This window comes from Saccopteryx leptura, chromosome 4 (assembly GCF_036850995.1).
Source record: "Saccopteryx leptura isolate mSacLep1 chromosome 4, mSacLep1_pri_phased_curated, whole genome shotgun sequence".
Lineage (NCBI taxonomy): Eukaryota > Metazoa > Chordata > Mammalia > Chiroptera > Emballonuridae > Saccopteryx > Saccopteryx leptura.
Window position 1 is genome coordinate 90,513,069 of NC_089506.1, and position 26,344 is coordinate 90,539,412.

The window sequence follows — 26,344 nt, forward strand, 5'->3', positions numbered from 1 at the left end:
CCCCCAAATTGAAATAATACCACATATAGGGTATGTGGACGTATGTGTGTGTGTGTGTATGTGTGTGTGTGGGTACATATATGCAGTTTACCCTTGAACATGACTATACAGGTCCAACTATATGCAGATTTTCTTCAATAAATAATATAAATGCATTTTCTCTTCCTTATTTTTTTTAAAGATTTTATTTATTGATTTTAGAGAAGAGAGAGACAGAGAGAGAAAAGGGGGGCAGAGGAACAGGAAGCATCAACTTGTAGTTGCTTCTCATATATGCCTTGACCAGGCAAGCCCAAGGTTTTGAACTAGCTACCTCAGTATTCCAGGTCAATGTTTTATCTACTGCGCCACTACAGTCAGGCCCTTTATGATTTTCTTAGCATTTTCTTTTCTCTAACTTACTTTATTATAAGAATATAGTATATATAATATATAAAATATGTGTTAATCAACTGTTTATGCTATCAGTAAGGCTTCTGGTCAACAGTAGGCTATTAGTAGATAAGTATTTGAAGAGTCAAAATTGCTAATGCAATTTTTGACTGTGCAGGGGACTTTGACATCCCTAACCCATCACACTGTTCAAGGACCAACTGCATACCTATAAACACATACATACCCTCTTACCCTAAGATTGTAAATATGACCCCAAATGTGAATATGCTCACTATTCCCTCATTGAGAATTACATTGTCAGAAACTAACAGTCTAGCAAGAAAAGCAAACTTCCCCACCTCACCAAGCTGAGAGAGCTGCCCCTTCCCTGTCTGTAGTTCTAACACGACAGTTGTTTTGCTATATTGACATTGTTGGTTTCTCAATCTCTCATTAGACTACATTCTCCAACAAGGCAGCGCTGTCCTGTTATCTCTGCATCCTTTGAACATAGCATAAATACATATACATACAAGAACTGCTCAATAAAGTATTCCCTTGTCTTTTTACTGTAATTTTTTCAGCACTTAACAGATATGCCAAAAAATATACTATTTAATTTACTTCCAAAACTATTAATTTAGGATCATTTGTGAGTCTTCACGGAGAAAATAGAAAGCAAAGGTATCTAGTTAGTAAGGCAGAATTAGAATTTACATTCAGTCACACTGACATCTTTCTTATATTATACATTCTATAACTATTCTAATTTTTTTTACATACTAAAAGCAGATGTAGGTATAAAGGGCAATGGGCTTATTAATTGTTAAAAGTTAATTCTTCTCAAAACAGGTCAAGAAAATTAGAAAAGAAGGGGCACCGGAGCTGGGACTTGAAGAATAAGCAGTAGTCGGCGGCAGCTGAGGGGCGACCACTGCGTTCACAGGGCTGTCATGAAGCTGTTGTAGCAACAGGGCTGATGCTCAGGAAGTCACAGTTCCTTCCTCTCTTAAGGCAAAAGGGGTGGCAGCGATCATTTCTATTTTTAGTGGTGCTCTGAAGTCTACATAGATAATTCATAAAAATTATTTAATGTGGTGCCTGGCACACAATAGGTTCTCAATTAAAGAGAAGAGTTTATTGAAAACCAGGGTTCCCCTAGATAAGCTAAAGGCTTGTACCAGAAATGGATCAAAAGGAAAACAGGTACACAGGATCAGGGAGACAGACTGAGTAAAAAAGGCTTTGGGAAAGTAGTACCAAATCCTGATCTTGAATTTTTCAAGTGAATTTTTTAGGCAAGAGAGTTTAAATGTAAAAAAAAAAAAAAAAAAAAAGGAAAAAAAGCAAACAGTAATAAAAGTGAAATTTCTGAATCATGAATATGGTGATATATTTACCAAAAGATCTAAAAGTCTCTACCCCTTCAAAAATTTAAAACAGTATATCATATATGCTTGGTAATTCAGAAACAGACAACATAATCATGGCTAGGTTTTTCTAAACTTGAAATCCCCTATAAAAAGCATCAATTTATACATCAAAGTAAGTGCACAGCACAGCACTTCATTTCTTTTACGCAATCATTCAGAGTAATCACAGTAAATGACATACAAAGAAAACACTGTAAGACTGCAGTTGGTGAACAATTTGTTTTAAATTATCAGAAGAGTATCTATCCAATATATGTTGTTTCCTGCAGCCATTTTTAAACTCCACAGAAGCTGTACTAATATCTACCAATAAGCATTTGTAGATAAAGCACAGTAAAACTAGGAGTATTTGTTTAATTTTAATAACTCACTTAAAGGAACACTAGCAAATTGTATTATTTAGCATAGAATACAAAACGATGCAGTTTGACTTAAATTAAAACAAATTTCTTTCAATTATTTTTCTTTTTGAAAACATCTAATTTCTAGACGAAGGGTGTGAATTTTAAGGCAGTGAAGCCATCTTGTGGTTGATGCCAGTATTGCCAAAGCTTTGAGAGAGGCACTCCAATGACAATTCCACATTTAAAAAGGCACATACAACTTGTCAGTCCTAGAACTCACATGAAAAAAGCAAACACAGAACAGAAAGTCTTTCCTGTTAGGGCTCCACAGTAAAGCATAAGGTCATCATATAGCTGGACTGGGTAACAAAGTATTTCTACATTAAACTGTATTTTATAATTGATTTCTACACCTTGGTTCAAAGATTAAAACTATGAAAATAACTAAAAAGGCTAAGCTTAGAAAAGAATATGAAAAATATTACACTGTTTAAAAGGAATTATACTTTTATCGCTTTTGTGAAATGACTTTCTCCCACAATTTTTAACTTACAGGTTACTATGTTCCAGGACCTTGCCATTTCTGACAAATGCAAAGCCTGCTCTCAAAAACTCAAGACAGGAAGATGCAAAATATGGCTTTCCCCCAAAATGTCCCTCCACTCTCACAATCTTTATGGCCAAAAACAAGCACAGACGGCTTATGGGAAAGTCTTTCAGGCTCGGAAGCCTCGAGAAAATGTCATCTTTCCACTTTTGCCCCTTTTTAAATTTGTCTGAAAACTTTGCCATCAAGGTCATGGAGAAGATACAGGAACTGCAAAGTACTGCTGAGAAGTGAGTGGGGAGGAGAGAAAAGAACCTGAGCAAAACTACATTAATAATAAAGTTACTTGCTCTTTTTGCTAATCTGTTTTTCCTAAATTAATCGGTGATAACAGCAATTATTAAGACTAATTTCAAACTACAGAAGACCACATCCTTCTAAAGGCCCCAAACTTGCCTTAGAACAGAAGAGATGCAGATACAATGTTTCCAGGATTAACTGTCTTCTAACTCATCACTTACCATCCTTCTTACCTCATCACAGATCTATCAGCTCCCCACTCTGCCTTTCCACTCTCAAAACCCCAAATACTGAATATGGTGTTACCTAAGTCTTCTTAATTATAATAAAAACAACACACACCATGTGAGCAGTGGTGGAGTCAGCTGGTTTGCACTGGTCGGGCATAACCAATACCTAACATTTTGTTGAGTTCGGCAAACCAGTTGTCAAAATGGCACTTGTAATCAGGGTCCTCTCTAAGGTGAATGGCTAGGCAGTCACCTAATGTGAAAATCACAAATTTACATTCCTTACTCTTTTTTCATGTTATCTGTGCAACAACATATTCTAAGCACCCATAGTAATGTTCTTATGTTCATAGGTAAAAAAAAAAATTGCAAGTGAGTATGCCAATCAAGAAGCAATATGGAAATACTTTAAATAAGTTTTATAGTTTTTGTCTATAAACATATATTTAATAATGTTTCATTAATATTTTAAAACTTTTAACATAATCTAGTTTTGTATACCTTTTTTATTGTTCTTATGTAAGTATTAAATGCATGAAGAATCTAACTTTCAGTATATTGTTGTTTGTTTTTAAAGACACAAATTTTTAAAGTTACTTCTATTTATTTTTTTAACATTTATTTTATTAATTGTAGAGAAAGGAAGGGAGAGACCGGCAGAACATTGATCTGTTCCTGTATGTGCCCTCACCAGGGATCGAACCGGCAACCTCTTGCTTCAGGATGATGCTTTACCAACCAAGCTATCCAGCTAAAGCAGTATATAATTTTTTAAAACGGTCATTAAGGCAGAGAACCGGTTGTTAAAATTATTTGACTCCTACCACTGCATGTGAGCATTTCTTTTTGTTTATTCAGGAGAGAAAATTTGAAGACTGCTTTCTACACTGTTTTAATCTTCCTCCAAAGAGAATTATGCCCTGTCCTGGTGATTCCCTGGCACATTGTATTGACCCTGAGGCCTAATTAATCAACTTTCAAAGGCCCTGGAAGACACATGGCTGAGGCCCTTTCCAAGGAACCATGGACTACTGGTATGGCTCCTAAGGCAGCCTCTTCCTGCCTCTTGGTTCTTAAGTAGTTGCTTCTGAAATACCAGGGCAAATGATCTCCAATCCTCACATTTTCCTTTGGTTTTCCACCTCTTAAAAAAGATAATGTCACTGGCAGGCTTGGAACTCAGTAGAAACAGTCAGAGCAGGGCTTTTGACTGCTTTCATGCCAGCACACTCAGATGAACTTAGCTCTGCATTGGGATGGGGTCAAACCCAGTCAGATCTGTCTCAGCAACAAGGTACCCAGCGAGGGAATAAGGATCTCTAGGAAAAACCAACCCAAATTGCTCATAATCCTCAGTCCTTGTCATGCACAGTGTACTGTGTGTAGTGTGTCCTTCTTCAGTCTGCAGGGAGATAATGTTTGAATGATAAAAACTAAAAATCTGGCAAGATTATATAACTTGCCAGAAGTCACAAAAACTAATAAGCAGGAGAATCAGGATTTAAGTTCAGCCCCATGATGCTAAAATCTCTCTGTCCAGTGTGTTGCCAGAACTACCACTTCATCCTCCCTCTCCACACCACCCAACATACATCGCAGCCAAGCCTCTGCTTCCTGAGACAACTACTTTATTTCATACTTTAAGCTGTATGTCTACATTAGTTTTTGGAAAGTTAATTTCCAGTATGATCTATTTGGAATATTACTAGGTAACCCAGCTCTTTCATTCATTCTTTTTTAATATAAAAAGAAAACTAGAAAATAATATTACTTTGTATCAAAATATGACATGTTCAAGAAGTAGGCAGATTACTTATTCAAATACTGTGCTTATTAAATGTCGCCCAGTATCTTATGTGCCAATTAAAATAAATTTATTTTAAAAATTTTATTTAAAATTTATGTTAAAAAAGAACTACAACATAAGTAATTTAGTGACTGGAGCCACTGTCTTGTATGATTCAGTCAATATTAACATAGCAAACTACTGGTTAATAAGCATTTCAATAAAGGCATAAATAAAGTAGCTCCTACTGCATTAGTCCTATTTTACAAAGAAGCACAAATAATTAAATTCATATAAAAATGTATTCCTTAAATATTTATTTGTACTAAAATAGTTTTATATTTTATAATGTATGGAGTTTTAACTAATAAAATGAGCAATCTCTATGGATCAGCTTCTAAAATTTCTATTAAAATTATTTTTCAAAACATCTTCACTAATACTGTAAAGAGAAGTATATTTGTGCTAGAAATAGGTAAAGAAAAATATAATCAAAGAAGAAGAGCAGAAAGAGGTTATCCAACTCAATTTGTTTCCTGTGAAAAGGGCTTATTTTATATATCAATAGTATAAACTAAAGTCACTTAGCACTGTCGACAGAAAACGGGTAACATACTAAACCTGACACTCAGGGGAGGCTGCTTGGTGGCCTTATCAACTCAGAGACTAGAAGTAACCAAATCGGATGGTCTGAAATTAAAACTTCCTAACTGAAAGCACCTTGTGCTGGTTTTCCCGGATCCCTCAGGGTGCTACCACTAGAGCAGAGACCTCAAATCCCCTCAATCTTATTATCATATGAACTGATAGCTATCCTACACCTGCCTATTTAAAAGAAGTGTCTTCTGCTTCTTAGCCACTCCAGAGATTCCCCGGCTTTGCTCTCTTCCGCCTCCCTAGTCAATCTATCACCAGTGGGTTTCAAGTATAAGTGGTAAAACCGCCCTTTTCCAGAGCATTTTTCAATCTGTTAAGATTTTGCTTCCTAACAACTGTCATCAGTTTGGTTCCGATAAACTTATAAAAATTCTTACAGGTTTGGTCGTTTCTTACGTTGACAGCATTAAATATATTTTAGGCTCTGGCTGAGTGGTTCAGTGGATAAAGCATCCTCTGGCCCCTGGTCAGGGCATGTACAAGAAGCGGTAAATAAACACACAACCTAATGCAACTAAATGGAACAAGGAGTTGATGCTTCTCTCTCCCTCCCTCCACCCTCCCCTCTCTCTCACACACCAATGGAAAAATTAAAAAAAGAATATTTTAAAGGATAAAATTTGGCACAGAAAGCTGTACACTTCAAGATTTTAAGTTCTTTTTTATTGTTATTAGTTAAATCCTAAAAAGACCACTGTGTAAAATCTTTGAAAAGAAAACTGCTCAGAGAAAGGAAAGGGTGCAGAGTAGTCTTATCTTCAGCACCCCCTGAGCTTAGGGCCGAGGTGGGTTTGCTCTGAGAAAGGAAAGGGTGCAGACTAAGTCTTATCTTCAGCATCCCCTTGAGCTTAGGGCCGAGGTGGGTCCTCAGAATCCCTGAAGACACGTAAAGAGAACACAGAAAACAAAAAATAGCAAACTAGTGTAACGATATGCAGACACTGCTTTGATATTAGTTACTTTGCCTAAAAAGAATTTTTTGCACTCATCAGTTATTCAAGATTGCCGCCTAATCTGAGGTTCCTTTACTCTGCAGGTTTCTAAGTATCCCATACTGAGAAAAAAAGCAAAATCAACACCCTATGGAAACTTGTTGAAAACACAGATTCTCAGGCTCTATTCCAATGCAACTGAATCAGAAACCAGTAGTGGCGTAGGGGCGGGAGCGGGCTGGGAATCTGTAATTTAGCCAAGACTCAAGGTGACTCTGGTGTACAATGAAGTCTGAGAACTACTTTACCATAACCAAAAAAAAAAAAAAAAAGTAAAGAAACTGGAGAGGACTCAGAGAACAATAAAGTTAAAGATAAAGCTTGAGACTGAGAATAAACAAAGGAACCAAGATAAATGGCCTTAGCAAAAAGAAACCTGTGGAAGTGACATTTACAAGTCTTCAAGTATATGAAGAATTATTCCCAAGGGAAGGTAACCAGATGTTCTCATTTCTCCTGAGAGAAGATAAAGACATTACAGACTTTAAATTGCAGCATAAGAAATTTAGATTAAAACATAATTAAAGTTTGCTGACACAGAGTGTTGTTAAATATTAAAATGAATTGCTGAGTTTATCGACCCACTTTTCTGGATATCTGCCTCAAAAAGTAGAGTGGATTAGAAACTCTTATGGTTCTCTCAGGGCTGAATAATACTACTTAGCCATAAGAAAAGATGAAATATGTACCATTTGCAACCACATGGATGAAGCTTGAGAATATTGTGCTAAGCAAAATGTCAGTCAGAAAAAGCCACAAACTATATGATTTCACTCACATGTGAGATATAGAACTGAAATTCATAGACAGACAACAGGATGGTGGTTACCAAAGCAAAGCAGTTGCAGGGATATTGAAGATGATTTGACTTTGGGTGGTGAGCACACAATGCAACATAGAGATCATGTATTATAGTGTTACCAGACAGGGGACCTGGCGCCTGGGGTCAGCTGATAGTGTGTGGATTCTTGCCTTTGTTCAGGAAAGATGTTATAACATGAGTCTGGGTGATTTTGAGGGTAAGTTTATTAAAGCTGGGGACAGTAAAAAACAGGGGAAGGCCTAGAATAGAAGAGGCAACAGCTGAGGACTTAGGCAGGGCTGCTTTGGCTCCCTGGGAAGAGAAAAGGGACTTTGAAGACGGGTTCAGGGGGTTAGCCCAGGACAGGCTGCTGCTGCCCATTGCTCTCCTAATTAAAAGTCTCATGGGGAACCTTAAAATTTAAGAGATACATGCATGTGGGGGGAAGAGAGGAAGAGAGGAAGAGAAAGGCGAGAGAGCAAGCTCCCTGACAGGGAAAGCACACTGGGTCCTTTGTGTTGAGGATTTTTAAGGACTGGAAGTTTAGCCCTGGCTGGTCGGCTCAGTGGTAGAGCATCAGCAAAGCGTGTAGAAGTCTTGGGTTCAATTTCCAACCAGGGCACACAGGAGAAGTGTCCATCTACTTCTCCACCCTTCCCCTCTTCTTTCTATCTCTCTCTTCCCCTCCTGTACCACTGGATCAAAGTTGGCCCGGGCACTGAGGTTGGCTCCATGGCCTCCGCCTCAGGCACTAGAATGGCTCCAGTTGCAAAGGAGCAATACCCTAGGTGGACAGAGCATCACCCTCTAGTGGGCTTGCCAGGTGGATCTCGGTTGGGTGCATGTGGGAGTCTGTCTCTCTGCCTCCCCAATTCTCAATTCGGGGGGGGGGGGAAGACTGGGATTTTAGAGGAGGATTTCAATAGACTATTAATCAGCTTTGCCAGTGTGCCTTTTCAGGGTCCTGGTCTTACTGACTAGTCAGCCCTAGGGGTCATTAGTCATGGTAGATGGTCCTGGTATCACCCACCTGGTTTTGCTGCTTTTCTGGCCTGGAGCTAAAATACAACCTAAGCCTAGATATTATCTCTAGGAAGGTGACATTCTATATCTGGCTGTAAATTGGTTTGCCAGTCTGTTCACCTATCTGCCTCAGTTTCCCCATTGTACTTGCCAAGGAATTTTCCTAGTTTCTTACTATCTTGCCTCAATAGAAATGTACACTTGAAACCTATATGATCTTATGAACTAATGTTACCTGAATAAATGTAATAAAAATAAGAAATTTGGCCAGGCAATAAATATATACATAAACAAACAAACAAATATAATCTATTGCATAAATGAACTTATATTTAGAAACATGAAAAATTTTGTTACAAAATAAACCTTTAAGTTATCTAGAATTTAAAACATCTGAGATGCAATAACTATTTTAAATGGGTGTTAAAATAAGAATACTTATTCAAACACAAAACATACACATTGAAAGTATTTATTTAAATTAGGGATAAATATGTTCTTTAATACTTCAAAAAGTGGCCAATAGCATATGGCCAAAAACACAGAGAAAATGCTTGGCTGACACAATTTACATGCATTTTCAAATAAAAAGAAAAAAACAGAAATGAACAAGAAGTAGAAGACAGATCAGTTGGTATCTAAAAACTGTATCCTTGTATATTAAAAAGATCACTGAAAAAAATAATAATATATATACTTATACATATGTAAAATGCAAAATGATAAAAATAACCAATGCATCGCTTTGCCAAATTACTCCTAATATTATTCTCTTACAATCATACACTTTTATATTAATAGGATCATTAAATAAACATGATAATAGGTAACTAAAATAAAAAGGTATGAAAAGCCCTGGCTGGATAGCTTGGTTGGATAGAGTATCGTACTGAAGCACAAAGGTTACCGGTTCTATCCCCAGTCAGGGCACATACAGGAACAGCTCAATGTTCCTGTCTCTCTCTTTCTTGCTAAAATCAATAATTAATTAATTAATTAAAATAAGAGCAAACAACATGTATTTCTTAAAAATATATGAAAAATTCCTTTTCCTGAGCTCTGATAATATCTGCTAAGTCATACACAAACATGCCATAGTTATAATTCATTTTTATTTTTAACTATATATTTTTATTGATTTTTAAGAGAGAAAAAACCAGAAAGGGGAGGGCAGTGAAAAAAGTGAGTTGTTCATTGATTGTTTCTCATATGTGCCTTGACAGGGGGAGGGGTGCTCTAGCCAAGCCAGTGACCCCTTGATCATGCCAGTGACCTTGGGCTCAAGCCAGTGACCTTGGAATCATGTCTATGATCCCGCATTCAAGCTGGTGAGCCTGCACTCAAACCATACATTCAAAGTCAAGCCAGCAACCTCAGGGTTTTGAACCAAGGAGCTCAGCATCCAGGCACTATTACTGCTCAGGCCATGGTTACAATTCTTAAAACAAAAGTTAAAAAAAATGTTTAAAAATCACTAAAAGTTTGGAAGTTTAAGTCCTAATAACTTTCCATGTGTATAGGAAATCAGTGTAATGATGACTCTGTGACCTGTTTACCTCCAAAATATTTTGCAGTTGCAGTTTTTATTGAGAAAAAATAATTCCAGTAATTTAGTGGATATTTATATTTATTTAAGTTAGCATAACTTAGGAAGTTAACGTTTTTCTTTACCTTTTCTACCTTTCCACCATTGATGTCACTGGGGAGGAATTTCTTGCCAATTGTTCTCAAGTCTGTCTAAAATAAAAACATTATTATCAAAATATAATTATAAAGAAAAGTATATCTAAATCTAATCCAATCGTAAACAAAATATAAAATTACTTAAGGTTTGTGGAGCAAAATTTAAATAAATGTTTTTTAGCTGATTGTGACATCTAAATATATAAACAATCTTTTCAAATAACACAGTCCTGTACATTTGTTATTTAAAGTGTACTAGTAGTTTGAACATTAATATACAGATACCCTTAATTCTGGTCAGATTTCTTTAGGTAATCTTTTAACTTACTAAGTCTTTCCTATTGTATTCTAAAAATTTATTTTATGTAAACTATAGCTTTATTAAAAAATTAACCCCACAATCTAAAACCAAATGATAAAAAGTGTACATTTTTGACAATTCAATCTGAGAAAACCTTGATAAAGCAGAGACATAAAAATATATTATTCTGTAAACTATAAGTGCCATACCATAATAAAGCTACAAAACATACAATTATCTCAGGGAACAATTATGCTGCAATAGCAAGTAGTTATAGTAAGACCTGCCCATAGTAAAAATGTATTTAATTTGCTTAAAGAAATTATAAAAATTGATGTTGGTGAACAAATAACAACATAAAAATGCAGAAATACATATTAGTCAGTAAACCAGAAAGCAAAATATAAAAAGAAAAGTTAAGGAAGGCCTAACATGAAGTCATCACATTTCTAACATAAAAACAAAACTTCAACTATATAGTCTACAGAAAAAGCAGAGCTTTTAAGAATTTTTGTCATCTTTAGGAAGTACAAACTAAAGGAATGATAAGAAATTTGTTCAGAGAAAAACTGTCAATACCCTTGAAAACAGCCTAATTATTTAAACTATTATCTTGCAAACTGAGAGTTTGAGGTTAGATTAATAAATTTTTATTGTTTTGTAATTTCTTAACAAAAGGAACAGCAGCCCTTCATCGCCTTAAGAGCAAAATAAAATAGACTGAGTACCTTTAATCAGATAAATTATAAGAGAGAAATTTATGTTAGACTGAAGGAGAAAACACTAGATGATTAAAATTACTGTAATATGAAATGAATACACATGAGAAGTAGGAAAGTTTTACCTATCCATTATTATTGAACACCTAAAACAACAGAATATTCTCTTACTTGAAATATCCACGTGGTGAGCTTAAGAAGGAAATATATGTTATACAATCCCCACAGATCTTTCTAGTCCTTTTCTACCATGATTCATAATTTATTTCACAATATAGTGCAGGGATTACTCCTGAACTAACTCACCGAATGGAACTGCCAGCAAACTAAGCCCCAAATCCAAACACTTGTGTAACAATGCTTAGGCTAATCCTTTTTGCAGTCTCTATCCAAAAACAGCGTGAAAGAATTATAAACCATACTTCAAATCATAGGCTTTTCACTTTGGAAAATACTGAGTAACATATGGGGGAAAAATACTTTTTTACACTACCCTTCCTTATTATTAGGATTGTTTCGAAGATTAAATGTTAATTCACGTGAAGCACTTGGCACATGACTTGCGAAGAGTAAACATTTAATTAATGTTAGCTATCATGTTTATTTTAGAGAATATATACATACACATTTTATCATCTGAAAATATATAACCATTAAATCAATAAAACAACTAACAGTTCATAAAAGTATAGGCATTATTGTGAAATCACTTAAAAGCTGAAATATTTAAATATACATGAAAACAGAATATATACAAATTTTATGGTTTTTATCAATAATTATGAACTAAACTAAATTAAAATGAGGCATTGATATAAAGCAGAAATGAACAATACACTAAAATTCTAAACTTTGACTCACTGCAAACTGTAATTAACTTATATGGTTTTAGATATTGTCACAAATTCTCTTACTCCACTATTAAATGGGGGGATGGAGGGTAGAAATCACCCAACCTATCTCACAAAGTTGTCAGGTTAAAAGGAGACAATGTATTAAAAGTTTACGTAACTTTTAAAATTATGTAACTTTTAAAATTATATATATATATTTAGCAAAATGAAAATGACCTACCAAACCTTTAAAAATCCTAAATTCAAAGTCAATTTATAGTACTACAAAGACAATTTTTTTTGTTTTTTTTTAATTTTTTTTACTTTTTTATATTTATTCATTTTAGAGAAGGGGGAGAGAGAGAGAGAGAAGGAGGGGAGCAGGAAGCATCAACTCTCATATGTGCCTTGACCAGGCAAGTGCAGGGTTTCAAACCAGCGACCTCAGCGTTCCAGGTTGATGCTTTATCCACTGCGCCACCACAGGTCAGGCCAAAGACAATTTTATAATCCAGGTTATCATTATCATGATCACTAAGACACATGGATCCAAAAATACACTTATACTGAACATAAAAAATTACAAAGAAGAAATATTTAGCTTTTAAATATATATGCATGTGTGCACACACACAAAAGATTCCTACTTATTCAAAGTTAAGTTCAATGGAATGCCTATTTGGCAAGCCATTTTATATTATACAGAATCTTAAAAGAAAAAAATATGTTTTTAAATTTTTACCAATAAATACATAGTATTCAATAACTTAAAGAAACTAGCTCAGTGTGTTCCCCACAAGAAAAAGAGCATAAGAAAACTTGTGCATGGATCATTATCCCCAAATATAATATTTTATACAATCAGAATCAATAATATGTCTTTCTCAACTTGTGATCAACAACCACTCAAAAGTTGAAAAAAAAATAATTCAATAGAAATACTCTAAATGCCTGATTTTATTTAAAAGTGATAAACTTGAAAAGTACATTATTGGCGTAGTAGCCTTCATTTTGATTAAAAGGTTTTTTTTCCCCCTGTTATATGGTATGATAACTTAGGTTGGCGTATTCAACTATATATTTCAGAGAAAATTATAAAGACTAATTAACTCATTAAAATAATGGTTATCATGTACTTCTCATGTGCATAGGACAAATACTTCATCTTGACCTCTTTTATTTAAAGTTTCACACCTAATTAAAATGCTATTTATCTAAGTATATTAAAAAATAAAAAGCAGAAGATTGTTACAAAACTTCTTTCCTATCATCTTTAGGATTTTTTTTTAAATAAAAAGGTAGAGTTAGTTACAACAGTTTTTGACAGTAGAATTTACTAATTTGAATATAAGTCAAAGAAAGTTAAAATGTCTAGGGAGTGTATCCATTTGTAACACAGAAAGCCTGCATACTTTCTAATTAATGCTTACTTAAAAAACTAATAGTCTTGCCTATTAAAATTCCCTTAGCACAGAAACAACAAAATATATCTTTTTATTCTTACTGATAAAATTGAAAGAAGCTGATAAAGTGGAAATTCAAACAAATTTTATTGGTTCAAACCCAAGTTCTGTTATATAAATATAAATTTAAGTGATTTGTTTTATGCAATATATACATGTTTATTTATATTTAAAATGTTATCAGTTGCTGCCATTTCTGCTTTATGTTATACCTATCCTACAGTAATATGATGACTATGCCAGACAGTAACTCTCTTATGAACTTTCGTGTGTGTGTGTGTGTGTGTGTGTGACAGAGACAGAGAGAGTGACAGAGAGAGGGTCAGACAGGGACAGACAGACAGGAAGGGAGAGAGATGAGAAGCATCAATTCTTTGTTGTGTCTCCTTAGTTGTTCATTGATCGCTTTCTCATATGTGCCTTGACCATGGGGCTACAGCACAGTGAGTGACACCTTGCTCAAGCCAGCAATCTTGGGCACAAGCCAGCGACCCCACATGCTCAAGCAGGTGACCTTGGGGTTTTGAACCTGGGTCCTCTGTGTCCCAATCTGATGCTCTATCCACTGCGCAACCACCTGGTTAGGCCTCTTATGAACTTAATTATGTATCATAATATACAAATTTGATTAATAGAGTGTTATTGTAAATGTAACATGAAAATTCCCACTGGGGTAACTGCAAGACAGGAAAACAAAATACATATATATATATATCACTTATATCTAAATTTAAAATAATTTTTATAACTCTTAAAACTCTTCAAAAAATATTCAGAAGCCAATCACAATTATAGAAAAGTACAGCTATTCAGATGGGTGGAGGGAGAAAGATTATAAAAAATACATATCAAAACATTAACAGTAATTATAAGTAGCTTTAATTTTCTTATTTTATTTTTTGTGTTTTATGAAGTCTTCTACAATGTATTTTTATTTTTACGAACAGGAAAAGTTATTTTAAAATAATAATACAATTGTCAAAAAGCTATAACCTAACTAGAATTTCTATGTGAATTAAATGGCAATTTGTTTTAATGAATATGATCAGTTTTAACTGTTATACCAATAATGTGTTATGAAAATTTATAGCTGAATACTGGGTTAAAAAAAGTTTTAACTGTATTTTTTCCTTTTCATTGGATTCCATATAATAGATATTAAAAGAAACACATTTTGAATAATTTGCTGATATGAGATTACCAAATTCAATAAACATAACTATAACTTAAAATGGACAATAAAAATAAAACATATTTATTATTCCACATTACTTGTAAAATATAGTTTATTCTGTGAAACATTATTCATGAATATAGCTTCCAGATTAAAAGTGTTAATAAACAAAACCTACATTGAGAGCAATCAGGATGATGTCATTTATATTGACTTTGTCAGGAGAACTTATACAAGCTTCAATGCCTTCTTCTGAAAGATACCTGTAAAACAAAGTAAATGGATTAATATTTTCTAAAATTAAAATTAATCAAAATTACTTTTTATGTCAACATGCAAATTGTTCTCCATTATGAAATGCTTCCACAAATACTAGGGAAAGAGTCCTGGATATCCCCTGTTTAAAAACAGTGCATATTTTCTTCTTTGGTATCCTTAAAAGGATACTGTGTTAATACAATTAAACATCACTCTAATTCTTCAGGAATAACTACTTTGTACTATTACACAAATACAATCTCTGACTAAAACATGTGGTAATAAACTAAGCTCTTGGTGACTGAGATGTGCTGCAAAAACAACTAAAAGCAACATAGTTTTAAACTTAGTCCAACAGAAATTTCCTCTGCTACTTTCTCACAGTATCTTCTCAATTCCCCTTTACCACTATGTTACCAAGTACCCCTCAACTATTAACTCTAAGTAGCACAAAAATAGGCACATTTTTACTTTATATCTTTTATTTTTCCTGTCTCTTCTTTTTTTTTCTTTTTTTTTACTCACTGTCTTACTGCTCTTCATTCCTTTTATCTGGTCCAAACTAACCAAATATCTGTTGCAAGTAATAATTAATTCAAGTTCACTGAATCTGAGGGAGGGAGTGTCATCTCTACTTACTCATTCTCAACACAGTCAGTTTTGAAATTCTTTGACAAATTCTACAAGTCAGGTTTCAACCCCCAAAAAATCCACCTATAAAAATGCCCATTAACCTGACCTGTGGTGATGCAGTGCATAAAGCGTCAACCTGGAATGCTGAGGTCACCAGTTCGAATCCCTGGGCTTGCCCAGTCAAGGCACATACTGGAAGCAACTACAAGCAGATGCTCCTTGCTTCTCCCCCTTTCTCTTTTTTTCTCTCTCTGCCCCCTCTCTCCAAAAATCAATAAATAAAATCTTTTAAAAAAATGCTATTAGCATCTGACTGATTTTCAACTCCTTTACCCAAACTGCTGGTGCCAGCAAGCACTGCCACTGCAGGGATGCTCTCGTTAAAAAGAAACAGGAGTACCAGTCTGACAGCTAACTCAAGCTCATTCCTGATGGCCAGCAATTCAACCCCCAACGTTAGGTTGATTCTAAGACACTTGTCAAGGTAAGCTCTACTTGGAGATAACAACCAAAGGGCATGTGTCTTTAGGAAACCACAATGAATGAGTTCTCTAAAGTAAAAGAGCAAGGGAAAAGAAATATAAATTAAAAACTAAAAGAATAGCAGGAGATTCAAGTTGATAAGCCTATGAACAAGATCAAGGAGATAAAGTCAGTAAAGTATAGATATAAATCAAAGCAAGAATCTGTTAACAAAACTAGATAGATACTATTAAAAAAGTTTAAGGCCATGGCAGTGAAAAGTGTTAACTATATAGGTGAGTCTGCAAGAATAAATGAATGGGAAGCAGTTATAATAGAACATAGGTGGCCATGAAATACAGATGTGTGTAGTCAGCACAGATGGTTAAAATCTACTTTAATTCAAAATGACTAAGTTAACTTCCTTATTATCCTGTTAACTTTTCACTCTTCAAAGCTATTGATTGTATCTGTCATTAATCATAACTTCAGTTCCACAAATATTAATTAAGCCCTTATTTATGTAAAAAATACTATATAATTCAGTAATATGATTAGTAAAATGATGAAAATAAAACACCTGCCTTCAAGGGGTTCACAGGCTCATTCATATACAGCAAAACACAATACATAAACAGCTATCATACAAGGCCAAAATAATATAAACCAAATGTTATAAGGGCTCAGAGAAGCTGGAGAATGGGAAAGAGTACATAAAACATAGAAGTAAAAAAGTGTGAAGCACGCCTGACCTGTGGTGGCGCAGTAGATAGAGCACCGACCTGGTATGCTGAGGTCCCAGGTTCAGAACCCTGAGATAGCTGGTTTGAGCGTGGGCTCAGGTAGTTTGAGCACAGGGTTGTCAGCTTGAGTGTGGGCTAATCAGCAAGATCCCATGGTAGCTGGCTTAAAGCTCAAGGTCGCTGGCTTAAACAAGGGGTCACTGGCTGGGCTGGAACCTCCAGGTCAAGGCACATATGAAAAGCAATCAATGAACAACTAAAGTGCTACAACTACAAGTTGATGCTTCTCATCTCTTTGCCTTCCTGACTATCTGTCTGTCTGTCTGTCTGTCTCTGCTCTCTCCCGCTTAAGAAAAAAAAGTGTGAAGCACAGTTTAGAGGTAATATGCTAGAACACTCTGGTTGGGAAGAGGGAAGAAATAAGTACAGGCTGAAAGCAATTATAGAAAGTGACAGTACACAATGGAATATGAATGATATATTAAATGCCAATTGAGTAATTACAAAACTGCAGCTTTCAAAATTACTACACAAAAGGGAAATAATATAGAATGAATAATAAACTACTTTGACTTGAGCAAGGGGTCCCTCACTCTGCTGTACATGTGCACCCCCCCCCCCCATCAAGGCACATATGAGAAAGCAATCAATGAACAACTAAGGTGCCGCAACAAAGAATTGATGCTTCTCATCTCTCTCCCTTCCTGTCTGTCTGTCACTATCTGTTCCTTTCTCTTCTCTGTTGAAAAAAAAAAAAAAAAGATTATAGGATGTCAGATGAACCAGAATAGATCATTAAAAATAATCAAAGTTCACATCTTCAATTTTACAGATAAATAAAAGACCCAAAGTTGTTAATTAAACTTGCCACAAAATACAAACTTAAGTGATGCAAAGTGAAAACAAGAATGCCCCCTGAATAAACAAATTAAACTGATGAACAAAATAGAAATAGAGACATGGATACATGGAACAGGCTGACAGTCCTCAAACGGGAGGGGTGTGGAACTAGATGATTGAAGGTGAAGGGATTAAGCAAAAACAAAACAAAAAACCGTGTGTGTGTGTGTGTGTGTGTGTGTGTGTGTGTGTGTGTGTGTGTGTAAAAACACACATAGACACAGACAGCAGTGTGGTGACAGCCAGGGGGAAAAGGGGGGTGGGGGAGATGAAGGTGGGCAAAGGTGGGGAAATGGGGACAAAAGGGACTCTGCCTGGGGTGCAGGGTGCAGTGTGCTGATGATGTTAATAGAGTTGCACACCTGACCTGTACCCCAATAAATTCAATTTAAAACATATATTTAAAATAATAAAGCCTGACCAGGTGGTGGCGCAGAGGATAGAGCATCAGACTGGGATGCAGAGGACCCAGGTTCGAGACCCTGAGGTCGCCAGCTTGAGCGTGGGCTCATCTGGTTTGAGCAAAAAGTTCACCAGCTTGGACCCAAGGTCGCTGGCTCGAGCAAGGGGTTACTCGATCTGCTGAAGGCCCCATGGTCAAAGCACATATGAGAAAGCAATCAATGAACAATTAAGGTGTTGCAACGAAAAACTGATGATTGATGCTTCTCATCTCTCTGTTCCTGTCTGTCTATCCATCTCTGACTCTCTCTCTCTCTCTCTGTTAAAAAAATAAAATAATAAAATAATAAAATAATAAAAATGGTTAAGCAAAAAAAAAAATGCATAGTATTGTCATTAATGTGAAAAAATAAAAATTACATTAAAAAAAAAAGAATGCCTGCTGACTCAATCCAGCAGTCTTTTCATTACAACACACCATTTTTATTTACCAATAACTAATCCTAATATTAGGAATATGAGCTTCTCAAACATAAGTCAACATTTATACAAGTCAGTTTTCTAATTGAGACACATTATCAATACACAAAAAAGCACAATGAGGCAAATTCAGTGAGCTTCAAAATATTAAAGAGTAGGTCTAGTTTCATAGTAAAAGCTCAGGGAACTAATACTAATAATTAGAAATTCAAAATTATTATAACAATAAAAATACCAATCTCTACAAAATATAAAAAGGAAAAGTCTATCGAATTCTAAAAGCAGTAGCTATAAGGGGGTAGAAGGAACTTGACTATGCATGTATAAGTCCAACATCATGTAATTTCCTTCAAATAATGCCTGTAAAACACCTCCTGAATGTAACAAATTCTAAAATGTATCTCAGTCTCAATTTGCAAGTTTTACAAGTCTCCCTTACTCATCTTTCCTACTTTGAAAAATCAAAGAACTTGACTCTTACAGCTTCATTCTGTAATCAAGAAACAGGAGCCCCTTTCACAGCTCTCCCAGTAACATCTTGGTGATCCTTCTGAACATACTGGACCATTTTCACAGGAGGACTGAATCTAAATTAACCATAATTTCGGATTTACAAATTACTCTTTTAGCTTCTGTAAACATTTAAAACTCCAATATCTAACATCAATGAATAAAACAAGGATAAAAGTAAGTTAAATGCCTTAAGTCAGTGGCCCCCAACCTTTTTTGGGCCACAGACTGGTTTAATGTCAGAAAATATTTTCACAGACCAGCCTTTAGGGTGGGACGGATAAATGTATCACGTGACCGAAACAAGCGTCAAGAGTGAGTCTTAGACAGATGTAACAGAGGGAATCTGATCATTTTTTAAAAAATAAAACATTGTTCAGACTTAAATATAAATAAAACAAAAATAATGTAAGTTATTTATTCTCTCTCTGAGCGGACTGGTACCAAATGGCCCGGGGCTTGGGGACCACTGCCTTAAGTGACTTCAAGATGCACACAGTAACAGAGCAACTAAAAGAACAAAACAACACAAAATTCACCAGCCTTACTTAATGCGGTCACTGAGAAAGAAAGGAAGTAAGAACTGTAGCAGGCGTGCCAGATCTGTTCCCTGTGCACAGCTGCACGGTGGGCCTCGAGGGAAGAGAATTATAATCAGTTCCCATGTGCCATCTTCGAGCTTGTAAAACTCAAGGGCATGGACCCTAAAGAAGAAATTAACCCCAGAGGATTCTTGCTTTCTGAAACAGTCAGCAAAAGCACTCATTTTTCCTCTCTAGTGGAGATTTTGAAAAACTAACATTATAAAAATACTCATTACAAAAAAAAACTCACTTATTACAATTACGAATTAAAAATACACCATCAGAGTACAGTTTATTGACAAGCAGGGCAATAAAGGGCTGAATTTCTACATGCATGCTACAGAATAGACTAACATTTCTACTAATTTTACATTCAAATAATGCTATTTAAAATCACAATTTAATCATTGCTCAAATTTTTAAAATAAGAAGGTGCTTTCTTTTTCATAAATAGATGTTAAAATTCCATTTTACTCAGAATCACTAAATTTGTAATCCTAAGGAACTTTTTTTACTTTAGAAGTAAAAGCTTAGAAATTAATTATTATCCACCAATTTGGGGGAGAGGAGGCTTCCTACAAATAATGAATGCAAATTCTATAAAAAGGAATGCTCAGCTTAAGTACCATTACCAGAACACCTTCACCTCCTGTTCAGAAGTCACATGGGCTTGTAAAAGAGATATTGTTTAAGAATTGACAGGAAACTGATAAAAACAAACACTATCATTTAAATCTCATTTATTTGATCCAGATAGTGGATCATCATTTTCACCTCTTCTATAAGGGAAAAGAAAGCCAGTTTTCCTTTGATCCATCCCTCTGACAGCACATAAAATCTCGGGTCTAACATGAGGATAGAAACAAACTGAAGAGTACATGGCTCATCTAAATGGGACCATAACTCAGCTCCAGCTGTCTGTCTGCATGAAGACAGGTAAAGCAGCTATTGTGCGATCTTCTCATTTTTAACTTTTAGTGTTTTTTGTATAGCAATGTACCAGTCTGCATGTCACATGCACACTTTGTACTTACTAACTATATTCGTTTATAAAGAATACCTGCTTGTTTGCTCTTGTATACTTCCAAGTTGTCTTTGACATGCAGGGTTATGCCATTAAGTGTCTCTCAAATAATATACAATTCGTAGTTGACATCCTTTGCAAGCAAAAGAGAACAAGATCTATGCCTTTCAGGTCTCTTTGTATGACTCATGGAGAGTAGTGAACATAATTATGCATGTAAAAAATGTTCTTACCAGTCATCTGCATCAGACTAAAACATGTTAAATCATTTAGTTTAGCCTAAATATTTTATGAACTTACCCTTATCCTTATCTCAGATTTCTAGGCTACATACATATATTTTTAGAGAGGAGTTCTAATTTGCTGAAACACTAAAAAGCAAACACTAAAGTTTTACCCTCCACCCATCCAAGCATTGGAGGCTCATTCAAGTCTGAACTGAGACTTGAATCCCTAAAATAATCACAGACAGAATCTATTACTGCAATACAAATTAGGTTGATGACAAATAAAAATTCTTTAAAATGTCAATGAAAAAAAAAAAACAAGAGTGGAAACATTCTTCCCAGATGGATAGGAGGTATCTGGATGATGACTGGTATACAAAGGTCTTAACCAGGGGTCCCCAAACTACGGCCTGCGGGCTGCATGCAGCCCCCTGAGGCCGTTTATCCGGCCCCCGCCACACTTTCGGAAAGGGCACTTCTTTCATTGGTGGTCAGTGAAAGGAGTACATTGACCATCTCATTAGCCAAAAGCAGGCCCATAGTTCCCATTGAAATACTGGTCAATTTGTTGATTTAAATTTACTTGTTCTTTATTTTAAATATTGTATTTGTTCCCGTTTTGTTTTTTTACTTTAAAATAAGATATGTGCAGTGTGCATAGGGATTTGTTCATAGTTTTTTTATAGTTCGGCCCTCCAATGGTCTGAGGGACAGTGAACTGGCCCTCTGTGTAAAAAATTTGGGGACCCCTGGTCCTAACTGTCTCTAAATAAAACTCAAATCAAATAGTCTCGTGTGGGTTTGGGGTCTCTGATCTGTACGTGATTATTTGCTACCACACCAAGATTACTGACCCATATATATTATCTAAATACAAAATAAGAATTTAGGAACCACAAAGGAAAAGATAACTAGTTAGTTTTAACAGAGAATAAAATGTAACAGAAATCAAAGAATTGCTTATATTAGAAGGTGTTTTTAATCTTAGCAAATATGAAAATTGGCAACCCACTGCAAACTCCCAGGACATTTAAAAATAATTTAAAAAGTATCTGAAAAGTTCTCTCTATTCACTCTCCCTATCCTGTTTCCATTCTCACAATGTAAGTGGACTATAATAAACCTGCCACCAAATTCGGTTTTCACTATTATTCTCATACCCAGCCAGAGACTGTGAAATAGTAACTTGCTAACTTCCCCCTCTCGGGGAAAAGAAGGGCTTATAAATTCCTGTTAATGGATGCAATTTGGGAAAATACAGTATTTAACTGTATTAAAAACTTAATAAGGAAACAGGACTACTAAGATTTAAATACAACATCTGCTTCTGATAACTTGGTAGAGATGAAATCAATAAATTCATTACAGTTTACAGATACATTAGATGTCAAAAAGTCACCAATTTGTAAAAATATAAATTTGTATACCAGCAGTAAGCTGAATGAATACAAGGAATTCCATGTCTTAATCTCTATTAAGCACAGCAAACAGGAGGATCAGAATTCTACAAAAGTAATTTAGAATAGGGTGTACAATGATACACAAATGGTGAAACATGAAAAAAGAGGTCTTTTATTTAACTTCCCTTAACAACTGAGTATCTCTTCTATCAGTACCAAAGTGTCCACTTACTATGACAAAATTAATACCACAATCTTTATTTTTTATATAAATGAATCATAAGAACAAAATATGTATTATTTAAAGTACCTCTAAAAATCACTTAGTGTTGATCTTAATAAACAGGTTTCAATAAATTATTTATTTTATTCAAAAATAAATTATATTAAAATACATTTTTTGTTTTTATTTTTTATTATTTACTTCCATGTACACATGTATATTATATCTGCCATTTATCTAACCTAAAACATCAAAAATTTTCCACATACATATACTTACACACACATATAACATACTGCTATTTAAATTTCTTCTACACTAACTTTTTCTATTGTTATATTACAAAAATGAAAACACCAAAACCAAATATAACATCATGAAAATCCTAACGTTTTAAATGCAAATGTTTCATAAAATTAACCTGCACAAAAACTGAAAAGATGAATATGCAAAAAGTAAAAAAATATATTTTACTTAGTACTACAGAAGCATCATTTTTTCTAAAAAAAAAAACACACCAACTTCTAGAAGTGCCTTGATATACATCATGATTAACATCCATACTACTCAAACTTCAACATTTCAGTGGCCAAACAAAATGTTTTTGGCCCCAAATAAAGACTGAAAGATGGAAATTTTAAAAAGTACTAGGGAAAGTTCTTTGTAAAGTTATATCAAATTTAAAACATTTAAAAGTGTTTAAATTCTGAAAAATTGAAATCTATATTTCTTGTTACACATTTTCTTAAAAATGCTGATTTATTAGCTAATTCCAAAGAATGTACTACTTGAACACACCACTAGATGACAACCTTGCTTCACTACTGAAATAAAATCTTACAATTATTGGAAGCTAAGACTGCGTGGATGTACTAAGCTAGCTCTAAAATAAAGGCTTCTGACATTTATTGTTTTGTTGTTGTTGTTGTTATTGTTGGGAAATAAAGATAGCAGAGAAAATAAGATAGGCTATTAAAATTTTAGAATTTATGTTTGCTATAAAGATCATTCAGGTAGTTTAAAGAAAAAAAAACTTACTTAGTGAGCATTCGAGAGATATCTCTTCACAAGGAAAAAAAAATGAAGTATTTCAAAAGAAATTTTCTCTCCAATTTTCACTTATGTTCATGTTTCAGAAATAGACTTACAAAAGTACCCATAATTTATTAGATACTAATGCTTCTTTGTAGTGAAAAATAGCTGCAAAGAATATTTTCAATATTTCAATAGTTGTTTTTCTCTGAGATCAAAATAAATAAGCATGACAATTTTAAGATAATAACTATAAGAAGGTAGGTGACAATAAATCACAACTTTAATTTTTATCACCCATTTTCAGATATTAAACTATTTTCCCCATACACAAACCAAATGATGAAGACATTATCCCTAGAACGTTTATTTGGTATAAAAAAATTTTTAAAGCTATACAAATAAACATTTGTAAATTCCTTGAAATTCCATAACTGAGATATTACAAAGTACAGTAGCAATGAGCACCTAGTTATTATTCATTTTTGCAAACCACACGTTCATATAAATTTAGAAGTATAAAATCAAGGCCTGGCTATTTTTACTTTCATGGGAGATTATAATTTATGTCTTTCATCTAATTCAACATTTTCATACTTAAATTCAGAAGCACAGTTGAGGTTATCTTTTAGTAACTTATTGTAAAATGTAAGATTATTTGATATTTCTGTCATCTTTCCCCCAGCACAAAGGTGGTGGCTATAAAACCACACATCAGGTGGAAAGGCTCACTTCAGGCCCGACGCCCTGTGTACTGACCACTGCAAAGCAACCTCAGTGCTGGCAGAGTCCATGCCAAGGACCTCTCAGGATTAACCCCAGGAGACTGCCTACTCAGTTAAAAGTTTACTTAAGAAATGTTATTTTAAAATGTATGATATAATAACAACAATTAGAAGGCTTTTTTTTTTTTTTTTTTTTTTTGTATTTTTCTGAAGCTGGAAACGGGGAGAGACAGTCAGACAGACTCCCGCATGCGCCCCACCGGGATCCACCTGGCACGCCCACCAGGGGCGACGCTCTGCCCACCAGGGGGCGATGCTCTGCCCCTCCAGGGCATCGCTCTGCCACGACCAGAGCCACTCTAGCATCTGGGGCAGAGGCCACGGAGCCATCCCCAGCGCCCAGGCCATCTTTGCTCCAATGGAGCCTTGGCTGCGGGAGGGGAAGTGAGAGACAGAGAGGAAGGAGGAGGGTGGGGTGGAGAAGCAAATGAGCGCTTCTCCTATGTGCCCTGGCCGGGAATCAAACCCAGGTCCCCCGCACGCCAGGCCGACGCTCTACCGCTGAGCCAACCGGCCAGGGCCTAGAAGGCATTTTTAAATAACTTGGAGAGACTGGTATCTGTAGTTTTCAGTAAAATAGAACTAGATGCAATCTCAGCCTCATTCTTTAGTCCATGGGGGATCGTAGGCAACTTATTTACCTTTCTGCAGAGGGACAGCTCTCAGAGGGAAGGGGGATAAGGGGATGGGATCAGAGAGGGTGAAAGTATTAGTGCAGTGGTTCTCAAAGTGTGCATCAGGGTGCACTGGTGTGCTCTATAGTATTCCAGAGAAATATGTGCCTATATAGTATTTCAGAGAAATATGTGCCTATATAGTATTCCAGAGAAATATGTGCCTATTGGGGACCAAAAAACCAACAGAGTTTTTGGAGTTTAGATTTTTGGGGGACAGAGGTGTGGGGAATTGGCTGGAAGCTGACAGTCTGCCCAACCCCCCACCTCACTTGCCTGATTAGGTTGCAAAAGGCTGTTAAGCTGTGGTGCTGGATTGTTTACACTACCCCCCATGTTCCCAGCAAAGACTAAAGGCAAGTTTCTTCTATCCTTTATTTGGTATAATATTAAGATGATATGTGTGGAGGGGTTTTCTGCACTCAACACAATTAAGAGTAAAGAGAGGAATTCTTCAATGTATTGACAAGAAAATGAGAGTTTGCCTTTCAAATATATGCCCAAACATTAAAGAAATCGGTAGGACACATCAGGCTTATGTTTCTCATAAACACAAGAATGAAAAAACCTAACACATTCGTACCAGAACCTGCCAAATTTACTAAATCTTACTAAGAATGTATCTATATATATATATAAAAAGATAACTTGTCATTTTTTTATTTTTTTAACCCTTTTTTATGAATTCTAAAAGGCATAACAAAAAAATGTAACATAAAAATATTTTTTAATGTCAGAATAAATTTAATTTTTTCATCTTTATTTCCTTTACCATAAAAACATGCTTGGACTTTATTTTTTTTCTTTAATATTTGACTTAATTATTATAACATATTTCTCAGAAATTTGTATATAGTGCACCTACAATTATTTGTAGGATTTTAAATGCACCCTAACTTCAAAAAGTTTGATATTATATACATGTAACACATAGATACAGATAACAAGACAGCAAATTCCAAAGGAAAGGGGGAAGGAAGTTAGGGGGAGGGGGCAAAAGGAGTATAATGGGGAATGAAGGAGTGGAGGTGAGGGAGTTATATTGAGTGGGACACTTGAATCCATATTAACACAGTAAGTTAAAATTAATAAAAATTTTAAAAAGCTTTATTTACCTTTCTGTGCCTCAGTTTCCTCCCCTACCAGAGGAAAATGGAGCCAACTGATTGACAGACTTGTTTATAAGAATGAATGAGACAGCATGAAATACTCAGCACGTATTTGAGTAGATGCTAAATAATTATTAGTTTTCTTCCTTCTTAAACAATGGACTGTTGCTGTTTATTCTGGGAAATATTTTTAAAACATAATGATATTCAAAAATGTCTTCTGGGTTCTTAGAAGA

The 26,344-nt window shown here is 35.0% G+C and overlaps 1 protein-coding gene across 3 annotated transcripts in view; it reads right to left on the reverse strand.

The window, feature by feature from the left end:
- TDRD3 (tudor domain containing 3) overlaps positions 1-26,344 on the reverse strand; it is a 221,667-nt gene that overhangs the window by 142,516 nt on the left and 52,807 nt on the right. For all 3 annotated transcript variants that reach the window (XM_066380800.1, XM_066380801.1, XM_066380802.1), the window contains exons 2-3: positions 14,841-14,925; positions 10,161-10,226 (exon numbers count right to left, since the gene is read on the reverse strand). In XM_066380800.1, the coding sequence (XP_066236897.1) occupies positions 10,161-10,226; positions 14,841-14,925 (151 nt within the window). The remainder of the gene's footprint in view (positions 1-10,160; positions 10,227-14,840; positions 14,926-26,344) is intronic.